The sequence below is a fragment of the Solea senegalensis genome, linkage group LG18, assembly GCF_019176455.1.
Source record: "Solea senegalensis isolate Sse05_10M linkage group LG18, IFAPA_SoseM_1, whole genome shotgun sequence".
Classification (NCBI taxonomy): Eukaryota; Metazoa; Chordata; class Actinopteri; order Pleuronectiformes; family Soleidae; genus Solea; species Solea senegalensis.
This window is the reverse complement of record NC_058041.1, coordinates 3,721,100-3,744,726: the sequence shown is the minus strand read 5'-3', so window position 1 is coordinate 3,744,726 and position 23,627 is coordinate 3,721,100. Positions and strand designations below refer to the sequence as shown.

Sequence of the window (23,627 nt, the reverse complement as noted above, 5' to 3'; positions counted from 1 at the left end):
GCACAACATTTATTTTACCCTAAACCAATTTAAAAAAAACTAATTTGTCCAAATGATACGGATCAGTTTGTTTTCTATTAGAAAATGCACTTTCCTCTGGGAGGTAAAAGATGTTTTGTGGCGTCCCACAAAGATCAGTACTGGGTCCTGTAACTTTTAGGCTTACATTTAAAATGTTTGGACATTGAGCAAAAGTTTAGTTTGAAGGTGATAAAATGTTGCAGAATGGTATAAAACCTGATTAGTGCACATAGTATAGACGTACAAAAAACGTTTGTTGAACTCATCCTTTGGGGAACTGATCTTGACTTGACATATTTTTACATAGAATTCCTCCGGCCTCTGTCTGGGCTTCAGAACAGACTCAACAGAGCCGCTCCATTTGAGCGTGAAGCATGTAATGCTCGGATAAACCATTGGATCCTCACCCAGACAAGACGTGACTATCCAAACAATAGGCTGGAAATCCTATTAGGGCTTGTCACTTTCTCCCAATAAGTCGTACTGAGCTTTAAAACTTCGGGGGGGGGAGACACCATGAGCAATCGCTCTTAGTTTAAGTATTCTAGGAGCACTGTGTGGTGCTGCAGCATTTTACCGTAGCCCTGATTTTCTCAAATGAAAAAGACAGCGTAGAAACCGTGATGAATGTGCGTCTCTATGGTTTGAGGGAAAATGAGAGTGTTTAGTAAAGGATGCCGTGCAGACGTCAAAGTGGTTGTGCAATTTGAGGCCGTACGTCATCCTCTTGGAAACTAGAGTTTGATTATTGTGATTACTGAGTGGCCATGACATTTGCTATTACACTTTTAGCAAGGAGGGGAATAAAGGAAGAAAGATGGGGTAAGGAAACTTGAGTCCTGGGCATCAGAACATCTTTGTTCTGATGATGTCTTGATACTTATGTGCGTATAGATCATGTGTCCTTTCACGCAGTACGTATGTATACGTGCACATTGAGACAAAAACTCAAACAAATGTTACATTAAATATGTTTTATGCTGTTCAAATTTCAAACTGAACACACAAAAACTGGTGTTCATGTACAACTACAGTGTTTCTTCTAATAATACAACAACATGCAGTGCATTGTAAATAGCATTTTGTTACAGGACATTTTCTGGTTAAAATAAGCACAAAAAAAAAAGTCCAGGCAGACATTTGGAGGCTTAGGTGTTAAAGGGTTAAGTGTGTAAAAGGATCAACTCGTCCCTTCCTCTCGAGGGTCAGCGGGTAAGAGACAGTGCTACGATGTGATGGTTGTAAGGTCGACCCACACGAGGACGGACACTTTGCTTCACACATCTCTTCTTTTGTGAACGTCTCATGAAATCAGTGTCGCGTAATGAATTCAAAAATATACAGGAGCCAACAGAATTGGGGCTCTTTAAATAGCATCACAAGCCATCGGGGTTTTTTTAAAGACTTTATAAAAGGAGTTTGAAAGAGAATATCCTACAGGAAGATGTTTAGTCTTGGATGACCTTCCTGTCTCAGTCAAGTCTTTTAATTATACTTGTGTTCCAGCCAGAGAATAAGTGAAACATTCAGATTTCAAAACAGAGATGTCAGACCTCAACACTGGAGACTCTCATTTGTCAAAGGAATCCATTTGCATACCATTCCACTGAAAGTCACGAGATGAAACACATTTATTATATTAAGACATAATATGAGTGTTGATTAAATGACTAAAACCAGCGATTAAAAGAGATATAGTCAATTAAAATACTGGCATCAGTGCTTACAACGGTGCAGCCAGTACATTCACAAGAATAAGTGTTCAATTGTGGGCCTCGAACTCCGCTTATGTTTTGATTTGGTTGTTTTTGGTCTGTTGCTCTACCGACCGCCGCACACGCCAATAACACAGCTCGTAGCACTTCAACACATGGGACGCCAGCAGAGCGAGCAGAGAGCAGCTTGCTACTATCTCATTAAAGAAATGACCAAACGTTAAAAACCCTCAGGACTCCTCTCAAACCATCATGACCAGAGAAACACGAGGGTCTGCAGTGGAGTTTAATTATACACTATATGGACAAAAGTATCCAGACGCCTGACCGTTACACAAATGATGATACTCTTCTTGGAAGACTTTCCACGAGATTTTGAAGTGTTTCTTTGGGAATTTGTGCTTCATTCCTTCTGTAGAGCATTGATGAGGTCAGAATGAATGATGTTGGACGAGAAGACCTGGCCCACAATCTCTGTTCCAGTTCATCCCAAAGGTGCACGACGGGGTTGAGGTACGTTCCTCCAAACCAAACTCGTCAAACCATGTCTTTATAGTGCTTGCTTGGTGCACTGGGACACAGTCATGTTGGAACATAAAAGTACCTTCAGCAAACTGTTGGAAGCATAACCAAAACGTCTCGAAGATCTCGTAAGATTGTCCTTCACTGGAGACAAGGAGTCCAAAGCCTGACTGAAACAGGTGTGGCCAAATACTTTTGTCCGTATAGTGTTGAATGGTTGAAAGCAGAGAGAAAAATGCCACTCAGCAGCAGTTCTAAAGCAGAAACACTTAAGGTTTGTATTTAGTGCTTCTCTGGTCTTGATGACCACTCAAAGTTTCTACCACTTATCTTTCATACCCATTCACACAGCTGAGCAACATGGGGTTAAGTGTCTCACCCGAGGACACGGCGGCATGTAGACTAGTGGTGCCAGGGAATCGAACAACCTTCAAATTAAAAGGCGACTCGCTCTACCACTGAGCTACCGTCGCCACCCTAGGTTATACGATGATATGCTAAAATTTACCAAAGGAGGTTCATCGTTTAAAAATATTAGGATTGCAGTAACCATTTTAAATGCTTTTGTACATATTTACTTGTCAGTACTGTTGCAGTACTGTCCTGTACAATGCAGATACAGTACACATAGGTTCATAAATATTTATGCTGTTTACTCCTCAGGAACACAACCATGATGCCAGGTCTTCATTAAATATAACAAATAGTGATCCTATACCTTTGAAACACACTGCAAGTGTACATCCCATGTCATTAGAGCACTGATGTTATGATTTGCAAAGCACCGGCAGACTTTTTCTGTCGCGTTGGACTTGAAACACTGCGGCCACAACAAAGAGAAATCTATTTTGAGCCTAATGTTGACGTCAGAGCTTTCAGCTCCAGTCCTCCACCCTCAAATCAAATACCATTATTTAATTTCATTATTTCTCTGCCCAAGACTTCCACTCAAGCAATTCATTTGCTGTCATTCAAGGTCTGTTTATGATGGTTATTATTTGCCATAGTGGAGGGAAAAACAGGGTTACAACGTTGTCACGTCTTGTTTTTCGTGTTCCTTCTTCTCTCCGTTTCCATCATAACACAGTGGACACATAAACCAAGCCTGTGATGCCTTATTATGTGTGAGAGGAAGAGGCAATAATGATGAAATATGTAATTGCCTTGTCCTTCAACCACAATGTTCTCCTCTGTAATAAATGCTCTTCAAACAGTCTGCGAGAGACCATTTCCTGCCGAGGATCACGGTCTTGAAGGACACGACACTCTGCTGTGGAGGTCCTCAAACGCAATAATGAATGAAGACATCTTCAAAATTCAATCAAGCCGTAATAAAGTCAAACAAAACATCGGGACGATGTAACAACAGTGACTCAAGCTGCTGTTTGCACAGGTTTTTGAAAAAGAGACAAAAGTATTGGGGGCTGCATCCTTAAGGATTTTTCACAACGCATCACCCATCTTGTGTTCGCTATACCAACTTGCTGCTGTCACCTAGCAACAGAGTCACCAACGTCACAGCAGAACATGTAAATATTTTAATAAAAAATTTATTTTTTACATCATTCTATATCGATATATATCACAATGTAAATTAAATTAATATTTCTGTATGGTATGGCTTATAAATTATATATATATAAACACACATATATATATAAACAAATACACATATATACATATATACACACATATGTATATATATATATATACAGTATATACATATATATACACATACATATATATATCTCAATATTATTTGTGAATTCCATGTATTTTTTAAGTATTTAATTCATAATATTTAGTGAATTTCACAAATGTATTCAATATAATCAATATTAGGGACAGGATTCGGTCAAAAACCACAGATAAAAATGTAAAATCTGATACAATCCAAAAGTCCTATACATGTGCAATTTGTTTTGTGCTTTTTTTACTTTTTAAGTCAGCTTTACAGTTACAATATTTACAATGATTTAATATATAATCTACTATAGTCTAATGACATGGTTCTCAAATTGTGGTACATGTACCACCAGTTTTACGCGAGCTTCCTCTGGTGGTTACTTCATAATTCTACTGCATATATCAGGGTATTGTGACCGGAGTGCGTAGAAAATGAAACAAATAACAAAAAAAGATATAATAAGTTAAATAATAATAATTAGAGTCGCCTCATCTCTCGCTCCATCTTAATCTAATCTCTCTATACCAATGTGTGAAGTATATGAGAGGAAGAGGAGGATGATGAGAGAGCAATTTATCTTATTGGGAACAAATCTGCTTCCTGTGAAAAGTCTGTAGCTGACGTTGCTCTTTTACACCACTGTATTTTACCATTGGTGATAATTGTGTTACAACAAGAGCTCAAGAGTATAAAATCCATGGTGAAAACATAAAGAATTGTTTCGAACATTTGAATCTATTGCTTTTTTGACACTGACAGAAAAATAGAACAATAAATGTAGAATTATTAAGTTGCAGCCTTTGCAATTTGCTAATTGAGCTGTGATGAATATGATTAATTATTCAGACCTAGTTTGGAATCGTTTCATTTATCTTTGCTAAAGCTTCGACTTCAGTAAACTTGCTGACAAAAGCAGATGTGAATTCCACATTTAAGTTAATCAGCTCGGTACAAGTGAACGCTCTGAATAATGACGATGTAGCTTCATGAATACATGTGATAAATTATGAGCAAGTTAAGAGCAACAAAAGTTTGTACAACCGCAAAGAAATTCAAAAGTGACTCAACATTAAAAGCAATTCCTTCAGAGGATAAAAAATGCGAAGAATGAATAATAGCGTGCCGCGCGCGCACACAATCAGCCTCACGCTGAAAAGGAAAAACAACCCCCGATGTCATCTTCAACGGAACCTGTACACAATCGGGAGTATTATTATGGGATTTGTGTTGATTAATGGGACAAGAGGCCGTAGAGAAGAATACATTATTCCACAGAAAAACACCTCACAGTCTGTTCATTGATCAGGTGCCAGCTTGCCCTTACAACACTTCTTTTTTTTTCATAACAGGGAAAAACAGGAGTATAACTAAGTGTCAATATATGATGGTGTTATTATTTATTATCTCCTGGTAAAAACCCCAACTCACAGTGCAATATAATAAATAATTTGCATGATTAAAACCACTCGATCGCTCAGAAACTCCTTTTTAAAGATTTGACCAGTCCGTGTACACTGACCACTCACAAGTGCTTTGCTTTACCACTTATTTTCCTCTGAATGGAAACATAATTTATAAAATCAATGTCAAGTTCTGTTTAAGAAGACCTGAATCTAGGGATTGAGACCATTAACTTTTGTTTAGTGACATAAATCAAGTGAGAATTTGGTTTAGGTGAATTACGAATTTACGGCTAACGCTCAGTGATGCCAACTTTACATTTAGTACTACATTTAGTGAGAGTTCGGACCCTTCTATCAACTCTTTCTGGCGTTATCACAGACTTTTGGAGACTCGGACGTGAAGGTATCGAATTTCTTCATTCAACATTCGCACAACCAAAAGGTAACGTTCCAAGAACATTCTGAGAACCAGAAATTGTTAGCTTGGATATATTTTAGCGATTTCTAGTGAGTTGGCAACAATAGGAATGTTATTTTGTTATACAAAAACAAGCTAAAATGTCCTACTGAGTGAAAAATTACACTTCGGGTTAGGGTTAGAGTCAAATCTGCCAACTCAGCTGTTAGCATAGATGTTAGCTCAAGTGAAGGCAACAGCTAGTGGTGTTAGCGGATGCATCACACCCAAGTATCTGTCGTGTAGAAGGAGAGAAATAGCTTGGTCTGTACAAATTATTCTGTATGAACATAGATGATTAGAACATGCAGATGATGCAGAGGTATACTTCTTCAATCTGCAGTGTGTTTTCTCTGTAGCTCTTAAATTGCTGCATGCACGTTGTGAGGCTACTCAGAATAATCATTTGTGTTTTGGAGAAGTGTTCGCCGATGAAGTGCCTACTGGTTCATTTGAATTTGTAATTAGAAAAAACAACAGTGAGGACTCCCCTAAGCTCTTTGTGCCCCATTAGGCCGTCAAGCAAACAGCCACATCAATGAGTTGTTGTTCTGCGACTCTCGTAATCGTTTCTGGACTGGGATGAAATCCCCCGTTTTTCCCCTTCTTCATTGCCGGTAGAGGTTTCCTCTCCAATTTCAGTAAAAAATGGATGAATACTTTGTTTTTCCTTACAGAGGGTTGTAATATTTTGTTTCCTCTCTTCATTTATAACCGAGACCGACAACAGGGTTTCATAAAAAAAAAATAAAGCCCTAAGCAGCAACAACACTGCAACGTAACAAACAAGCCCGCCAAAAGCTGCAAAATGCTCCTCGACTGTGTCCCTGACTATGGCTCAACCTTGAGCCGACTTTCACAAAGAGAAAAAGCATCCGTGACATCGTACTCTATTCAACCCAGTCTATTCAGTCAAGATGATAAAACAGCGGATAGTGGATAGTAGGACAGTAAAAAAGGATATTTTTCTTTACTTTAGGGTTTATTTGAAATCAGTGATTTCCCACTGAAGTGTTTTACTTTGCTGGATCTAAAGTGGAAATCACTAAAGAAAGAAAAGAGTGTGAGATAGGGCTGCAACAATCATTTATTCAAACAATTATTACTAAATTAATCAATTAAATGTGAACATCTTCAGTAAGAAATCAATACAAATGAATAATAATGGTTTACGGACAAAACAAGACACACTCAATTTATCAAGAAATGAATCGAGAGATTAATTGAGAAGGGCCTTGCTTTACAGACCATGTTTCTACAGTGGCCTGAATGGACAAATGTTGAAGCAGAAGCTCACAAATGAAGACGACTGACATCCTTTTTGGTATGCAAGGGAAAGACTCTTCTGTTTGTTATAATCTGCAGTCTCACCACTAACACTGTGAGAAAGAAACAAAATCAGTGGAGCCGTTGATTGGCTGCACCACCCAGCTCGCCACGTCAAGTGTCCCAAATCAAACACACCTGCCAATTCGCCAACTGCAGCGCTCATTCATGTCAGTAGCCAAACAATTATACTGGTTACGCTTTAAAGCAGAGGTCTCAAACTCAATGTTCGCTTTTGATATTTATAGATTAATTTTGCATGTTTGTTTCAAATTATGTAAAATATCGTCACAAACGTTACTGCTACATCACGATGAAATATCATGATATAGTTCAGTCTGCTGGTAACTTTTCGAGGAGACAACAACAACAACAACAACATTGGCTGACAGAGAGTATGTGCTTTAATGCAGCCACATAAAGTCCATCCATGGACATTATCAGTCGTGTGCACACGCTGCGAAGTGTCGGAATGCGACGTATTGGTTGCTTACGGCGCAGTTTTCACGGAACACTAAATACAGAACGCAATGAAATTTAACTTCAGAGATTAATCATATATCGAAATGGTCACCCTATAACATTTTACACCTTGCCTTACCGCGTTTCAAAAATGTGTATGTAAGTTAAACTAAATGTGAATTAAATGAGAGGAAGACGCCAATCACACAGAACCACATCGCTATAAACGCGTGGCCAGCTGTTTTCATATGGTACCATATGCACTTCTGAGATTCTTTTCGTTTGTTTTTGTGTTTTATAGACACTAAGGAAAGTTGTGCGCAACGTTAGAGAAATAGGTAAACGTGTCGATGTTATTTCATTTGTAAGAAGGATAAAAATGTTCAGTGTATGTAATTTGTTGTGTGTGGAGCTGTGATGGAGAGAGGGGGCGGAGGTGAAGACCTCAGTGTTGTGACAGATGAAGACCGCTTTCATTCATCCTCGCACAGTTTGAAAAGGAAATGTGTTAACCTTTCCATGTCCATCCATCCAGTGACAACAAAAACACACACTGAGCTATTTCCTGCCACAGTTACATCATCCGTCAGTTCTGAGCAGACAATGCCACACACCAACACTGTTAGGGCACAGAAACAATTCTTTTGACGACTTTGTCAGGCTACTTCTACTTCTTCTCCTTCTTTTGTACAAAGTTACTTCTAATTATACATTTTCTCTTCACCAGGGACGACAATAACCTCAGAGTTAAGCAGCAGACACTTTTAGATAAATTGGCACGGAGAACATGAGGAGCCTTATGGCGCTGTTCCACTATCAGTCATTTTCTGTTACTATAGAACCTCCTCAATGAGGGTGGGGTCATAATAGCACGGCAAAGCAGCTGTTTTCGTTGTTGCTGAATCATTAGAATCAGTTAATTAAACAGATTAGTTACTACTTCCTGACACAGTCACTTGAACTAAAATACAGTTTCAAAATAAAGTTTTGACGTCACAAAGACACAAGTTAAAAGTAGCTAGCTGCTAGCTAGCTCACGAGCCATGTCATGAGGACTTTACAACAAACGAGCTAGCTGTCCTTATGAGCTAGCTCCTTGATCATAATGCTAACGAAGGCTGCCGTCACTAGCATCAAAACCTTCTTCGCAGCTGGTTTGAACTGGAGATAGGCTACTAGCTAGGTCGGTAGCAGTTGAGGTTAATAACACTGGTTGTCACCTTGTTGGATACAAGGGCATACAGTGACCTCTAAACCTCATAATGATTTTAGAAAATGGCTCTTTTGATAATCTAGGGTTATATACGGAGCATGTAGGTGACATTTCAAGCAACATATGTGGAAAAAAAAATCACTAAAATTCAGATTTTAAGGTCAAAAGATTTGTATATTTCTACTTTTATCAAGGAACTGAGCTGCTAACAGCTCCAGCTGAGTCTGAGTGTGCAGCACTGCTAGCTGTCTCATCCATTCATCTGTCACTCGATCATCAATTTCTAAGAAAAATGAGATAAAAATCTCCTTTTTATTTTAACCAACAATGTGTCATTTTTTTCCCACCACCTCAGGGAAAGAAACCAGTCCTAATTGTGACAGGTTGTGTTGTGTTGTGTTGTGTTGTGTCCAGATTGACACTTGACTTGCTCCAGTGGAGCAGTGTTCAGCAGCCTTCAATGGAAGCGTGTGATTGAACTGGAACGCTTCCAAATTTTAAGCGCACTGAGCCGTGTGAAGGGAGAGCGCTTTCCCCCCTCGACGCCAACCCCGTCCATAAAAGCCGTCCGTTCACGTGCGGCTCAGCCTCGTCCACGTCTAAATGACCTCCGTCAACCACAAAGCTTGCAAAAAGATAAATAAATAAATCATCATCCACCCAATTTTACACACATTTGTTGCTTTTGCTTCATCGCCATGGCTACAGGTCCATAACAACAGTCTCCTGGGAACACAACAGGCACTTGAGGAGTCACGTGACGCAAAAGGGAAAAGGGTAAAAATCCAAGCCGAGCAGAAATGCCTGACTCTTAATCACAGGCTCATCAGCCTCCACTTTGGAGTCATGTTATAAAACAACAGAGGCAAAGTACATTTAAATGAGGGGTTAGAAATGATAGATTGTGTAAGAGAGCAGAGAACGTATGTTGTGTTCCTGCCATTGTTTTCATCCCGTGGTGGCCTATTAGCGTCATCATTGACTTTATTTATTCATGAAAACCGGAGTGCATCCGCCGCACGTGAGGAGCAGATCGCGTGTGACGCAGGGATCTGGTTTAATTTTGTTTGTGCAAAATGAAAAGTTTTTATTGCATATTATACAGAGCTTCAATTGAAAAGATAAATAAAAAAAAGTGGGAGAAAAATGGCACAAACTGAAAGACTGAACAACTCTCAAGCTTCCTTCCTTGTACACCGGTTACATCTTAAAACCTGACAACAGTTGTTAAAAATTCAAATTAAATGTTCATATCTGTAAAACTACACTTTGTAATGTGTTCATTTATATTGTCTCAGTCTAAACAGGACGCTTGGTAGTGTGAGAGTTTTATTTATTTGGTGACCACTCATCAAAATCCATAATTAATCCCATATGCACATGCAGCATAAACCCCAAATATGTTATTGTAATGGTGCAGATTGATAATAATGTTTAAGTTCTCTCGTATTGAAATAAACCTTAAAAATGGTAATTTGCTTATTTTTCCGTGACATCTTCACTTTGACTTCTCTCGCTGTTGTGATTGACAAAGAGATTTCTTGAAAATTGTTTTCAAAACATATATTTTGTTGACGTCAGCCACAAAAGTCAATCATCTAACACACACACACACACACACATGCACGCACACACACACACATGCATGCACATACGCACACATCTCATCAACTCATTGTGTATCAGGTTTATTTGCAGGATGAGTCACTCGTGACTGTGGGGCGTCTCTCTCTCTCTCTCTCTGTCTCTCTGCACTCTCGGCATAATGACTGTCGCGACTGGCATGATTTCTGCTGTGGGCGAGAGACTCTCTACACCTGAACGTCATCTAAAATTTAGATGAGATTTTAAAGGTGACATAGAATGCTTGTATCACACATATATGTTAGTTATGGAGGTCTACTTACATATATTAACTTGTTTTCATGGTTAAAAACCTCCTAATCGCTGCAAACGAGCAGATCAAAATTCAGACCAAAACCACACCCCCAGAACGTGGACTGTGTTGTGATTGGCCAGCCAACGAGAGCTTTCCCACTGTCCTGTGATTGGCCAGGTACCTGGAAGTGACGTAATAGATAGGCCAGCTCTCAGATACACAGCTCCCCCTCTGGCACGGTGGATGCTCTGCATCTCAGCAGCTACAACGAGAGTAGTTCTTCTTCTTCTGCGGTTGAATGTACGCAACCGGATGTGCCCGGACTAGTGCCCGCACCAGGAGGCGCTACGGTGGTGAGAGGAGTGGTGAGGATTTTTGATGACGACATCAAATTAAGGAAGTGCCGATCCGCTTCGCAGAGCCCAGGAAAACAATACAACACTATTTTCTCAGCAGTGGCTGAACTGTTTGTTCTGAAACTTTAGGGTTTCATAAACGAGGTAATGACGCAGATACACACACAAACGCAGCGTTAATTGGAGCTTCCGGTCTATGTGGGCTTTAAGGAATATTTGTTACGCAGGAGTAATGGCGTCCTCGCGACTTTCTCGTCATCAATTGATTGATTTTTTTTATTCAGGTGAACAAAAAGGTGCCCAGCCCTCATAGGAGTATAACACACAAGTAAAGAGTTCCAGCAGTTATTTACTTACTTATTACTTACGTTATTTACTTAAATAACATGTAGTTTTAATTCAAAATCTTGGTTTAATGCAAGTTCTCCCCGTGTGTGACTGCATTTTCTGCGGGAGGAAAGTCCAAAATCCCGCGAAACAATATACAACATTAGTCTTGTCGTATTTAGGTGTTTTAAAGCATAATCGTAACATATTGTATCTTCCAGTCACAAACCGGTAGTTCTCATGAGCCTCCTTTTTCCAGCATTTCCAGAAACGTCTATGTGTTTCCACAGCAGCTCAAAGTCCTGGAGTTTTGTGTCACCGATTCAAAGACCCACAAACATACGCTCAAAAGAGCCTGGACCTCGTGGGTCATCCACTTGTCGTACGTCCTTTTCTTTTGTGCCATATTTTTTAAAAGTACTTCTTTCTTCCTCTTCTTTTTAAAGGTCTTCAGCTAACAGCCCCGTCCCTCTAGGGTTCCCCCAAAAATCTCGTGTAAATGAGAAAAGTTCCTGAGGTGGAAAAGGGGCGATTGATGCCAAAACCTGGTCCTAATGATTAAGCGTGTGTCACTGTGTGTGTATTGTAGACTTTGGACAGAAAACTGCCTCTGGTGTACCTGTAAATCGTTACTATGACAACTAGTGCTGTCCAGCATGTCCAAAGCCAACAGTGGAGCAGAGGGATCAGATTTGAAATCATTAGGTTTTTCCAGCAGTCTGAAGATCGCTGAAGTCTAATTAAGATTCACTAGGGGGGACAAAAAAAAAGAAAGAAAAAAACATAACCGGATGATCGAAGGACGGCGTCTGGGAGCCTGGAGAGCTGCTGAGGGACAACGATCATCGTCTGCTTTCGGCTGAACGATTATAGTCTGTCGATCGGGAGACTAAGTCAGAGCAAAGAGTGAACGAGCACGACAAAAAAAGTGAAATGAACTGATTAAATTAGTGAGGCCGTGGGCAGGAACAGTAGCGTTCGCTCTCACACCAACAGTAGCCAAAATCTAAAATTAACACTGTTGCTTCCCACTCTTATGAAGCGAGTGTGACTCTCACAAACTCGATGTTCACTGACGATTTACCAGGAGGTGTGTGTGGGACGCTTGGACGGAGACGGCGGGTAAACTGCGCTGCCTCTGAAAACCTTATTAATCACTCGATAAACTAATACACTGAAATAATACGAGATGTTAAGTTGAGCACTGCGTTTGCAGGAGAGGGGCATTTTTACTGAGCATTTCCAGACTGCTCTACAACCACATACAGAGAATTACAATAATCCAGATGAGATGTTAGAGAAGCGTTTTAAAGTGTCTCTAAAACGTTGAGATTCCAGTGTTTAAGGCCGGAGTTATGCCATATACAGTAGACTGTGTATGCATTACTGAAATAAGTCGAAACCCTTTGATTTAATATTACGATGTTGTTTAATTAGTCAAGTGCAGATTCACAATATCCATTTATATGTGTAGGACAAAATCTTTTTCCGTTATCCATCCTGTACCAGTGTTCACGATAAACTGTTGAAATGAACCTGTGTATCGTTCGTTCATTTGTTTTTCAAAATAAAATTTAAAAAAAAAACAGATAATGACTTGTTTTCTTCCAATTTCCAATATTATGGTCAAATGAAAAATAAAGAAAAGAAAAAAAACAGATGACGAGCATTTCAGTTTTGATTTTTTTCATCCAACTCAAGTTCCGCGACCAGGCAATCGTGTAAACCCAAAAGTGACCTGTGACAGGGGAGGAGCTTCACATGGGACAACAATAAAAAGGTCTGCAAATCAACAAAAACGTACATTTTTACGTTTTCCGCTGGGAGTTTTTAGATTTTTTTGTGAAAATTAGCAGTATAGTTTACAGAAACACTGCATTATGGTGAAGTTATTGAATGTTTTTTAAATGTCTTTTTTTCTTTTCAGGTGTTGCACTTTGTATACGGTCCCTGCGCTCCGGTCTCAACGTAGTTTCTCCAGCTTGTGATGTTGTACCTTGTTGTCCATGTTTCTATGATTCAAAATATGTCTCGCAACAACGTTTCATTTAAATGTTATTGATCGCGGAACTTCAAATCTGTCAATATCTTTACTTAACTTTCGGGTCACGGAACTTGTGTTAGATGGAAGAATAAAAACTGGACGAAAGAGGAAATGCTCGTTGTTTTTCATTTGAGCACAATATCAGAAAATTGTTAAAAAAAACAGACATTTCTAAGAGATATGTTTAATAAAATGAATAACAATTGTATCAAATACATGGAACTGAATGTTAAGTGAAAGAATAACATGAAGCTACAGTAATTATAGAAATGTGTCTCTAACCAGCTGTTTCCTACAGATGTTCCCCCTCAGAGTTAGTTGCTGGTGGTCGACTGCAAACCACTGTCACATGGCAATTAGCTGTAAAGGGCATGAGTGTGGTCAATGTGACTCTGTCATGCTCTGGCAGGCTGTTGCCACTTTCACAATACACACACACACACCTGTGTTAGCGCGTGCAGCTGCTAGTTCAATGATTAACGGCTGAAACGCTGTGTGCTGCATCACTTTAAACTGAGTGAGGAGATGGTGAAAGGGACGCTGATCATATCCACTGTGAGACTGTGGATATGACAGATTACACACATAATCTGGCGTGCAGAAACACACGCACACACACACACATCTCACTGACAGTAAACACATTCTGCCAAGCCTCCACTGCAGAAACAGACAGATCTCATCAACAAATCTCACTATTTTGTTTCAGGGAAAAGACTGAGTGGAGCAGAGTTGAAAAGAGACAAGAGCAGCGTTTGAAGTTTGATTTGACTCACTGTTCCTTTGTGTCAAGAAAAATATTAAACAGCAGAAAGAAAGAAAAAAAACACAGAAGTAATGAAGGTTGCATCCTTTTTTTTCTGTGGGCACTGACTCTCCAATATTTGTCCTTATCTCACACGGAGAAGGTCACTCTGCTTAGCGTTTGTGACAGGGCTGAAAACGGCGCTGTCTGTTCTAAAAGAAATGCATTCAAAAACACCACATTTTGACTTTTTTAGACTCTCAGAGCTGCAGCACATCAAAGTGTTTTTTTCCACAGTCTGACAAACATCAGATCCAGCACAGAGATGAGATTTTCAGAGATTTTCAGGCTGATAGTTTGTCAAATGTGGGAACGGATTCAATGCTTTTCTTTCATAATGATGTGATTTAGGTTCTAATACAAACAGCACCTCTACCTACCCACCAACCTACCTATCTTCCTACCAATCCACCGTCTTACCTATCTAAATACCTACCCACGAATTTACCTACCCACCTACCAACTTACTAACCCACCTACCTACCCCACTACCTACTTACCCATCTACCTACCTACTTACCGATTTATTGACCTACCTACCTGCTTACCTACCTACCTACATATTGCTCTACCTACCTAGCTACCTACCTACTTATTGACCTACCAACCTGCTTACCTACCCACTATTGACCTACCTGCTTACCTACCTACTTATTGACCTACCTGCTTACCTACCCCTATTGACCTACCTACCTGTATTGACCTATTGACCTACCTACCTGCCTGCTGACCTACCTGCTTACCTACCTACCTACCTACTTATCTACTCTATTGACCTACCTACCTGCTTACCTACCTACCTACCTACTTATTGACCTACCTACCTGCTTACCTACCTATCTATATTGACCTACCTACCTACCTGCTTTTACCTACCTACCCATCTACTTATTGACCTACCTACCCTTACCTACCTACCTGCTTACCTACCTACCAATTTATTGACCTACCTACCGCTTTTGACCTACCTACCTGCTTACCTACCTACCTACCTACCAATTTATGTATCTACTGATTTATTTATGTACCTACCTACTTTCCTACCGACCTTTCTGCACAGGACAAACTGAATGAAAAAGTCTTACAAACTTAGTAATTGAAATAATAACAGCTGATAACTGAACCCTCTGACTAGAAGCAACAAATACATAAATCATAAACAGGCGTTTTTGTGACCTAAATGAACAATTCACCTCTTTTAATACTTTTTTTTCCCCAGCGTGAAAATTAAGCACACAACAAAAGCAATGATGGGACTTTTTTGCAGCACCATGTCGATTATTAATGGCTTCCACTCAAATATGCATGAACAGTGTCGAAGAAATTTAAAACAGTCACTAAGCTCCAGGCCAATATTGCCTCCTGGTCATAAAGCCATGATTTTTTAAGAGAACCCAGTTTATGTCATGTGTCCTTGTAGATAACAGCCCTGACATTTACACAGCCCTGACACATACAAAAGACAGAAAAATATATCTTCACAAGCCTTTAGCAGTGGAGTGCTAACATTATTTATATATATATATATATATATTTGCTCCATATTTTTTAATTGACCAATAGCGAATTAAATAAATTCTTCTTTTAAAAAGGTTTTTGGACCATTCTACAGCCAAAAAATCAAAATAAATCCAGTTAAAATGGATTCCACCAAACAGCGTTCTTCAACACAGAGCCCCGCCCTGTCTTTGTTGTGAGAAAGTACTTCTTTCGGTGAAAGTTTGGGGGTCAAGAGAAAGTTATTAATTTGGGTGGAAACGTGCCGAGGTTTCTCGAAATCCCGGGTAAATGAGATTCCCGAATTCCTGCAGTGGAAAAAGGGGCTAAGGAGAGATGTGTACAATAAGTGTCTATATGGGCGGAGCTTGGGTCACCTTGTAGGACGAGTTCAGGACAGACAGTCATCAAGTTCTCACAAGTAAAGACATACAAATGTGTTTGTGTTACTAACGTGAGTGATAATAATCACAGAAAAGGACAAAAAAAAGGCTGACATATAGTTTTGAGCAGTTTTGAAATGAGTAATAAATCATCTTGTGGTGATTATCTGCTCCCTCTGTCATTTCCACAGAACAGACGCGTTAATGAGGGCGCAAACAAAAAAACTGCCGAGTGCAGTAAGTTTAATGAGGCAATATTTAAATGTCACTCAGGGCTTTGGTTAAGTTTCTTTTGATCCAGTGGCTGCTCCAAGTTTTGGGGACGTTGACATTATTCCTATTCTCTGTGCTAACAAGCCATTCCTGCAGCAGCAGAGACGGTTTTGTTCTTGTTGTATTCCTGTATTTGACGGTCATGTGTCAGCGTTATTGCCACAGAACAGTTGTTTTCACAGCTACTTTACTTTAACTTCTCCTTGTGGATGTACTGTAGGTCTCCAGGTTCCTCCTGAAGCCAAATAGGAAGCAGAAATATGTTGAATAGCCACTAGGGGGCGACTCTGCTGTCTGTTTGAATGGAAGTCTATGGGAAAATGTATCTTTTTTCCACTTGATTTATAACTTCAGTAAACACTTAATGGTCTAAATCACTAGTTTCACGTGTTCATCAATAGCACATGATAGTGATTTTAAATCACGAGTGGATTTAAGAGCTCATATTGTCATTCGTGAACTCCTGGTTGCAGGTGCTGATGATCAAATCCCAAAAGGAAGTTCAGAACCAGCTCCCGCTTGGCGACAACGCTGGTGACGAATCACGTACAATAACAGCAAGTAGTTAGAGATGAGTTTTTGTCTTTTTAAATTGCAGAAAGCCAGAGTGAGCTAGAGTCCCTAAACTTTGCCCAAAGACTCTTTAACGTTGTGTAATACATGCCAAAGAAATATGAGGCCAATCAGCCAGATGGTAGCACTGGAAATTAGGTTTTTTTTAAAGTCATTTTGTGATGACTTTTGAGGAATAGCTGGTGCTGTGTGTGTGTGTGTGTGTGTATAAACTTAAAACTTCTTTTGTGAGGACATTGTGACTTTGTGGGGACATTTAGAGGTTAAGACAGGGTTTTAGGGTTAGGGTTAGGCACTTAGTTGTGATGGTTAAGGTGAGGTGAAGGCACTAGGCAGTGCATTATGTCAATGATGTGTCCTCATTAAGATATAAAAACAGGTTTGTTTGTGTGTGTGTGTGTGTGTGTGTATGAACATGTTTATATCTTTGCGAGGTCCAGAAATGTACACACCTATCTTTAAGGAGACATTTCGTCCAGGGTTAAGGCCTGGTGTGTGTGTGTGTGTACTAGAGCTGTGCATTTAATCGAAACTTAAATTACGATTATGGCCCCAAAAAAAATACAAAAACAAAATAATCGAAAGAAAACAATTGAAAAAATGGGGGCTCTTATTAATAACTGAAGGAAAATTCTCGAGGTTCATTCAAAATCCCATATTTTCTATATATTGGATATATAATTCCATATATTCAAAGCCACTTTATGTGCAATAAATACCATTTATGTCAATCAGTAAATGTTTGAAATAACCATGATCCAGTGAGTGTGCACTCACCCTGAAGTCGATGCCCACAGTTGAGATGAAGCTCCCGGCGAGAAAGGCTCCGTCTTTGAAGCGAACCAGCAGACAGGTTTTCCCCACACCTGAATCCCCCACCAGCATCACCTGCCACACACACACACACACACACACACACACACACAGGATGAGTGTGAAGAAACGTGGCTTACACACATCACTCTACATTTCCCTCAGTCCTGTGCTCGAGTGAAGACACAACATTTTTAAAAACCCAAGAGGAGAATCAAACATAATGAAATTCTAAACAATATCCTGATTGAATGTATGGACTGTGCCGCCTTAAAGGGGAAATAAAAGTGGAATTAAAACTCTTCCCTGAAGAGCGGCGAGTCCGACACTTACTGTAAATCACATTATATCACATGGTCGATATTATATATGACACTTTACAGCTGCTGCACACGCTCAGTTATGGAAACATGAACATCACATGACACCCTCACTGTGAGTGAGACGCAAAGTCAAAATTGAACTTTCTGACATTTCAACATTAATGCAAAAGGCAACGTATTTCTTCAAATTAAAGGTGCAGTACGCCGATTGAGTTCCATCCACATACAGTATAATGAGAGAGTGTTGAAATGAGCTTCTCCAATGAGCAGCAGCAGACGCTCAGTGACAACACAAACGACTCTGTTTGTGTGCCTGTTTTGTTGTGTTTTTAGTGCATGTGTGTGTGTGTGTGTGTGTGTGGGTTTTCTTTTCTGCTGACGACAGCACGCACCTGTCGCGTCTCTTATCCAAACACCACCAAAGTCAACACCGCAAAAACACCGGCGCTCTTAGCGAGTCACCTGCCAAGTGTTTTTACAGTCGGGAAATTTACGGGTGGATGTTTACCCGCCACATTATTGAGTACACGTCACATCTTCCACTGCTTGTTCGTGCAAAAATGTCAAGGTGTGAAAGGTGTGAAGGGGAGGGACTTTAAACCTGGTGTGTGTGTGTGTGTGTGTGTGTTTCAGGAGCTGCTGATTTTTCTTGGGGTTTACAAGTGAAGACACTGCCAAGAAAAAAGAACAAATATCCAGAGAGCAGCAGTTCCCCCCAAGTCAGAGGATGGTTTGAAATGAGGCAAATAACAAAGTGTAGATCATCTCTGAACATACACAGCACATAGAAGACGCACTACAGCAGCACGTCACACTTAATGCATGCATTTTTTAATGTTTCCCCTTTTTCCATACACTGTTTGTGTGTATTTGTTACGTCTTTAGGACATTTTCTGGCCTCAACACTGACCCTGTCAGGACCAGTAATGAGACAGTACCTCATGCCTGAGGAGCTGGTTAAGTTTAGAGTTGATTTAAATTGTGGTTAGAGTTAAGGTTTAAGGCATTAACTGGTCATGATTAAACAAACCTGAGTGTGTGTGTGTGTGTGTGTGCAAGAGTAATCAGAAATAGAATAAAATTGAAGTTCATAAAGAGTGGAGGACTGTGGTCATGATTCCATTTTCTATCATGCTTGAGTCTCTGACCACACAAATATCAATCTTTAAAGCACTAAAAAAACTAGAACAATCTCGATATTAATCCAAAAAACATCGGATAAAATGTTTCTTGTGTGTTTCAATGTTTTCACTCGAGGTAACTGACTGATTGCTTCATTGGAAACAGGCTCACACACAGACTGATCTCACCTTGAAGGCGATGTCGTAAAACTCTCCGCTGTTGCTGACGGACGGTCTGCTGGGATAAACCAGTCCGGAGGACGGAGCGGCAGCGGCGGCCAGACCCTTCCCCGTCCTCCCGCTGTCCCTGCCGCTGCCGCCGCTGCTGCTCGGCGACGCCTTGGGGCTCTTGGAGCTTCCTTTGGCTTTGACTGCCTTCTTCCTGGACATGGCTCCGATAACCTGTTCACCTCCGAGCAACCAGGAAAGAGGATGAAGGAGGAGGAGATAGGGACCGAGGTGTGATTCCTTCTTACTTTACTTGATGAGTTGGAGCAGCGACGAGAGGAGAGAAGTTCACCTGTGCGTAAAAACCATGACCGTGCGTAAAAGCGTGCGGATTCAAAGTGACATAGAAGCGGAGCAGCTGTTGTCCCGGTGGTGCAGCTGGAGAAATATGAGGTCTGGTTCACAATGTAAACACCTCTCTCCCTCTCCCTCCGTCTCTCCCTCTCTCCCCCTCCCCCTCCGGTGTTGTGGTGTTGGGAGCGCACGGGTGGCACGCTCGTTAAGGTGCGCGTGTGAGGGGAAAAATGAACTATAAACCAGAAATATATGAGCAATATTCTTGTCTGCGTCGGCAAAAGCTGAGACTGAATTATGTTTCAAAGTAAATCAACTCGTGTGGCACTGACACGTTTATGTGAAACATCTCTGATCATTAAAATGCTACACATCTCTTATTTTCAAATATTCATCTCATGAAAACAGCGAGTTTCGTCGCTCTTATGAAACAAAAACATCCTGCTTGTTACAATTTTTCAATTTTTTCAATTAACCTACAATTGAAATTAAACCTTCAAGCAACATTGTGCCGGCCCTCAAAGCTGCCATCCTGCCAGTAGGTGGTGCTAAGTCATAGACTTTGTCCTTGAATCTTTTGTCTCACGTAGGAAGTTATGAGGAGATAGCAAGTAGATAGACAGGGTACTTCCTGTTTCATGGCGAATGGTTGAAATTTGCCAAAAGTCTGACGGTTGCCATGGCTACGCCCTTTTGAACTTAGACACATAAAATAACTTATCATCTTTGTGTCTAGTACAAATTGACAAACAATTAAATGTAAGATTAATGTGCTCAGACGAGAACCTGCAAATCGCCAAGATGGACGCCATCAGATTGAAAATGGTTGACTTCCTGTTGAGTTGAGGCCATGGTCTCAATAGACTTTCTTGTTCGTCTTGGGCTGTGACACGTTCCCACCAAGTTTCATGAAATTTGGTGCAACTTAGTTTCGCCTTTGTCCTACCAGGTTTCACCTTTGGGGGGCGCTACTGAGCCATTTTGCACCATCTTTACACATTACACTTATTTTATAAAAACTCTTGCCAGTACTGATTTACGTACCAATTTATGTCCATTTTCTCCAACGTTGAGTTCCTCAAAATACGATCCTTTAGGAAGAATGACTTAAAGCTGTAGTATGTAACTTTTTTTTATTCAATTCAAAGCATCTCCCCCTCTATTCCTCAATATAATTACTTTGTTTTCGTGTCTGTGGTGACACAGATGTTGCAACAGAATTTGAAAGAGAATATGGTTGGAATATGGACGTAGGGTAAATAAAGTCTGATATCAGTGAAACTAGCAGTGTTTACACAACAGAAGTTACATACTGGAGCTTTAACGGGCCACGTTTACACAATTTAAATGTGTTTTTGATCATCGGACAGCTGCTATGAGACACAAGTCACAATTCTTTTATGTATTTATATATATTTTAAATTTTTAAAATATGTAACTGGACACAAAATGCAGTAATAAATCACATGGAGAGACAGACCATGAGTGTCGTTAAATAATAAATGTCTCTTTGTCTCATTTTGTCTTTGGCTGCACGGGTCTGTCATTGAAAAACAGCAGAACAATTAACCTTTGGTAGAAATTCACCTCTATTTTGGGGTGTATTTTTCTGTTAAAGGTGCAGCTCGGTGCACGTATTTGAACATTTTCCTCCACAGACTCTTTCACATTCAAGGACGCTTCACGATGCCAAATTGTGAACACCACCATCACACTCCTCCCTCTGGTCGCCTGTGGGACACGAGTGCAGCAGACCTGCTGTTAAAATGTGGGACTTGAGGCATCATGGACTTATTGTTCCCCGAGTGTCACCTGCAGTCGTGAGATTTACATAAAGCTTTATTCCTCTTATTTATTTTTTTTATTATGCACAGCAGCTCGGAAGCAGAAATAATCTCACCGGCGACAGACGGACACTGAGTGCACTGTAGCAGAGAAGAGGATGGAAACACTTCATTCTTGATCACACTGCCCGTCAAAATAAAAGCCCAAATTAAAGTGAGAAGCGGTGTGAACGTGATCGGCTTTTGATGGTACAAGCTACACACATACTGTACGTGACTGTAATGTTTAGCTTGTACAATCATGAAAACAAGACGGAAAAATTAGAATTAGTGATTTTTGCTTTCAATTAATCCTAGAAATGCACAAAACCTAAATATCACAATTAAAAACAGTGGTACTGTAAACATTTTTACGCTCTCATGAGGAGGTAATTCAGACGTGTCGATAAAGTTTATCGCGAAAGTGTTACGGAAACACTTTTTCCGCACATGACCAGTTCACTTCGGTGCAGTAGCGACAATACTCTTCTAAAACCATGGCAACGCAAGATGCTTTCGGCCAGACGAGATTTCACGAGGAAAAATGGGATGAAGCGAGACTAGACTTTTACGAGCAAAAACAACCTTCAATGGAAACAAGTAGCAAGTGAAATTTTAGAAAAAATGCTTCTATTTTGCGAAAGACTAACGGAAACACGACTCATGATTGTGAATGGAGGAAAGTGCGGGGTTTGATTCCCAGCTCTGCTCGTCTTCAAGCTGATGTGTCCATGGGCCAGATATTTAACCCCAGGTTGCTCCTGATGGGCTGTGCTGACAGTGTGTAAGTAAATATCTGTGAACAGCCAAAAACTGCAGCTTGGAGTGGTCACCAACTCTAGAAAAGTGCTGTACAAGTACAGATCATTTACCATAAAAGTGGAAAGGGTTTAGAAATTGGATGCAATGTTGATGTGTCTGAAACCAGTATTCTCTAAAATGACCATTAGGGGGCACCTCCACTAATTTGGAGAAGATAAGTCTACTGTTAACTTGATTTATATTTATATCTCAATCACAGGTTTCAGGTCTTCTTCATGTTGGTCCCATTTCAAGTCAAATAAAGCACGAGTTTATATTTGGGGAATTGACATTTTGTGTGATTTACAGCTAAAATCATCAGGTAGGTGCACGGTCATGATATAAAGTCCCAGAGTAACTCTAATAACACTCGGTGCAACCAAGGATTGCAGAAGACTTTCGAACGCACAACACTTCCACTTTATATGTAAAAGCTTCACCGTGTACCTAATAAAATGACCAGTGAGTGTTCATCAGCTGCAGAAACCGGTCCCTGAACTCACCGCATGACTCACTCCTTACATTCAACAGTACACGGCCATGACACACACACTCTTTGACGTAACCATGAACACAGCACGGACGTCCGTCTTTTTCTGTCCTAACCTTGACACCCACATCTCATTTCACGCTCATCCTTTTCAGTGATGCATCTCTGAGATCTTTTGGTTGTTTTTGCCTTGTTCAGACATTGTCAGCATGGAATTGTACCAACAACCCACACCCCAGTCGATCTGCTGCCTGTTATTATGCAATCCCAGCACAAAGTCCCATAAAAACTGCTCTACAAAGAGAAAGAGTCCAGCGTGTGTGCAGTCCAGTGGCATCAAAACCCAGCAAACAGGACGCAGATGCAGTGACAGTTTGATGGGGAGACGATTAAAAACAGCCCTGCTGTGAAAGTGTGACACCGTCGAACAAAAAGCAACGAGCTGCCAACAACAGGGGGAAACAACACGTCCTCACACGGACACGACTCGCTCTCCTTCATCCTGTAACGCAACTATTTACACCGTCCAAACTCTGTCTTCCGGAGAAGATCTTTGGCTGCTTCGATACACTGTAAGAACTAGAGCCATGGTTCTCAAACTGTGGTACGTGTAGGCGAGCTTCCTCTAATGGAGGAAAAATCAGAAATAGAGTTTTACCAGAGTATGTGCAGTGTTATATAAAGTATAAGTATAATATTACTTAAACAAAAGACATTTAATGTACTTAACCCTTCTGTTACTACCTTGGCATGCAGATTTCTCTGAACCTCTGATTTAGATCATGCAAAGA

The 23,627-nt window shown here is 40.3% G+C and overlaps 1 protein-coding gene across 1 annotated transcript in view; it reads right to left on the bottom strand.

Annotated features, from left to right (window-relative positions):
- The window catches only part of LOC122759519 (ras-related protein Rab-26-like), a 49,625-nt gene extending 29,558 nt beyond the window's left edge, over nt 1-20,067 (bottom strand). Inside the window, exons 1-2 of the mRNA XM_044014445.1 lie at nt 19,390-20,067; nt 17,721-17,831 (exon numbers count right to left, since the gene is read on the bottom strand). Of these exons, the coding sequence (XP_043870380.1) occupies nt 17,721-17,831; nt 19,390-19,590 (312 nt within the window). The 5' untranslated portion in view covers nt 19,591-20,067. The remainder of the gene's footprint in view (nt 1-17,720; nt 17,832-19,389) is intronic.
- Nucleotides 20,068-23,627: the final 3,560 nt, after the last annotated feature.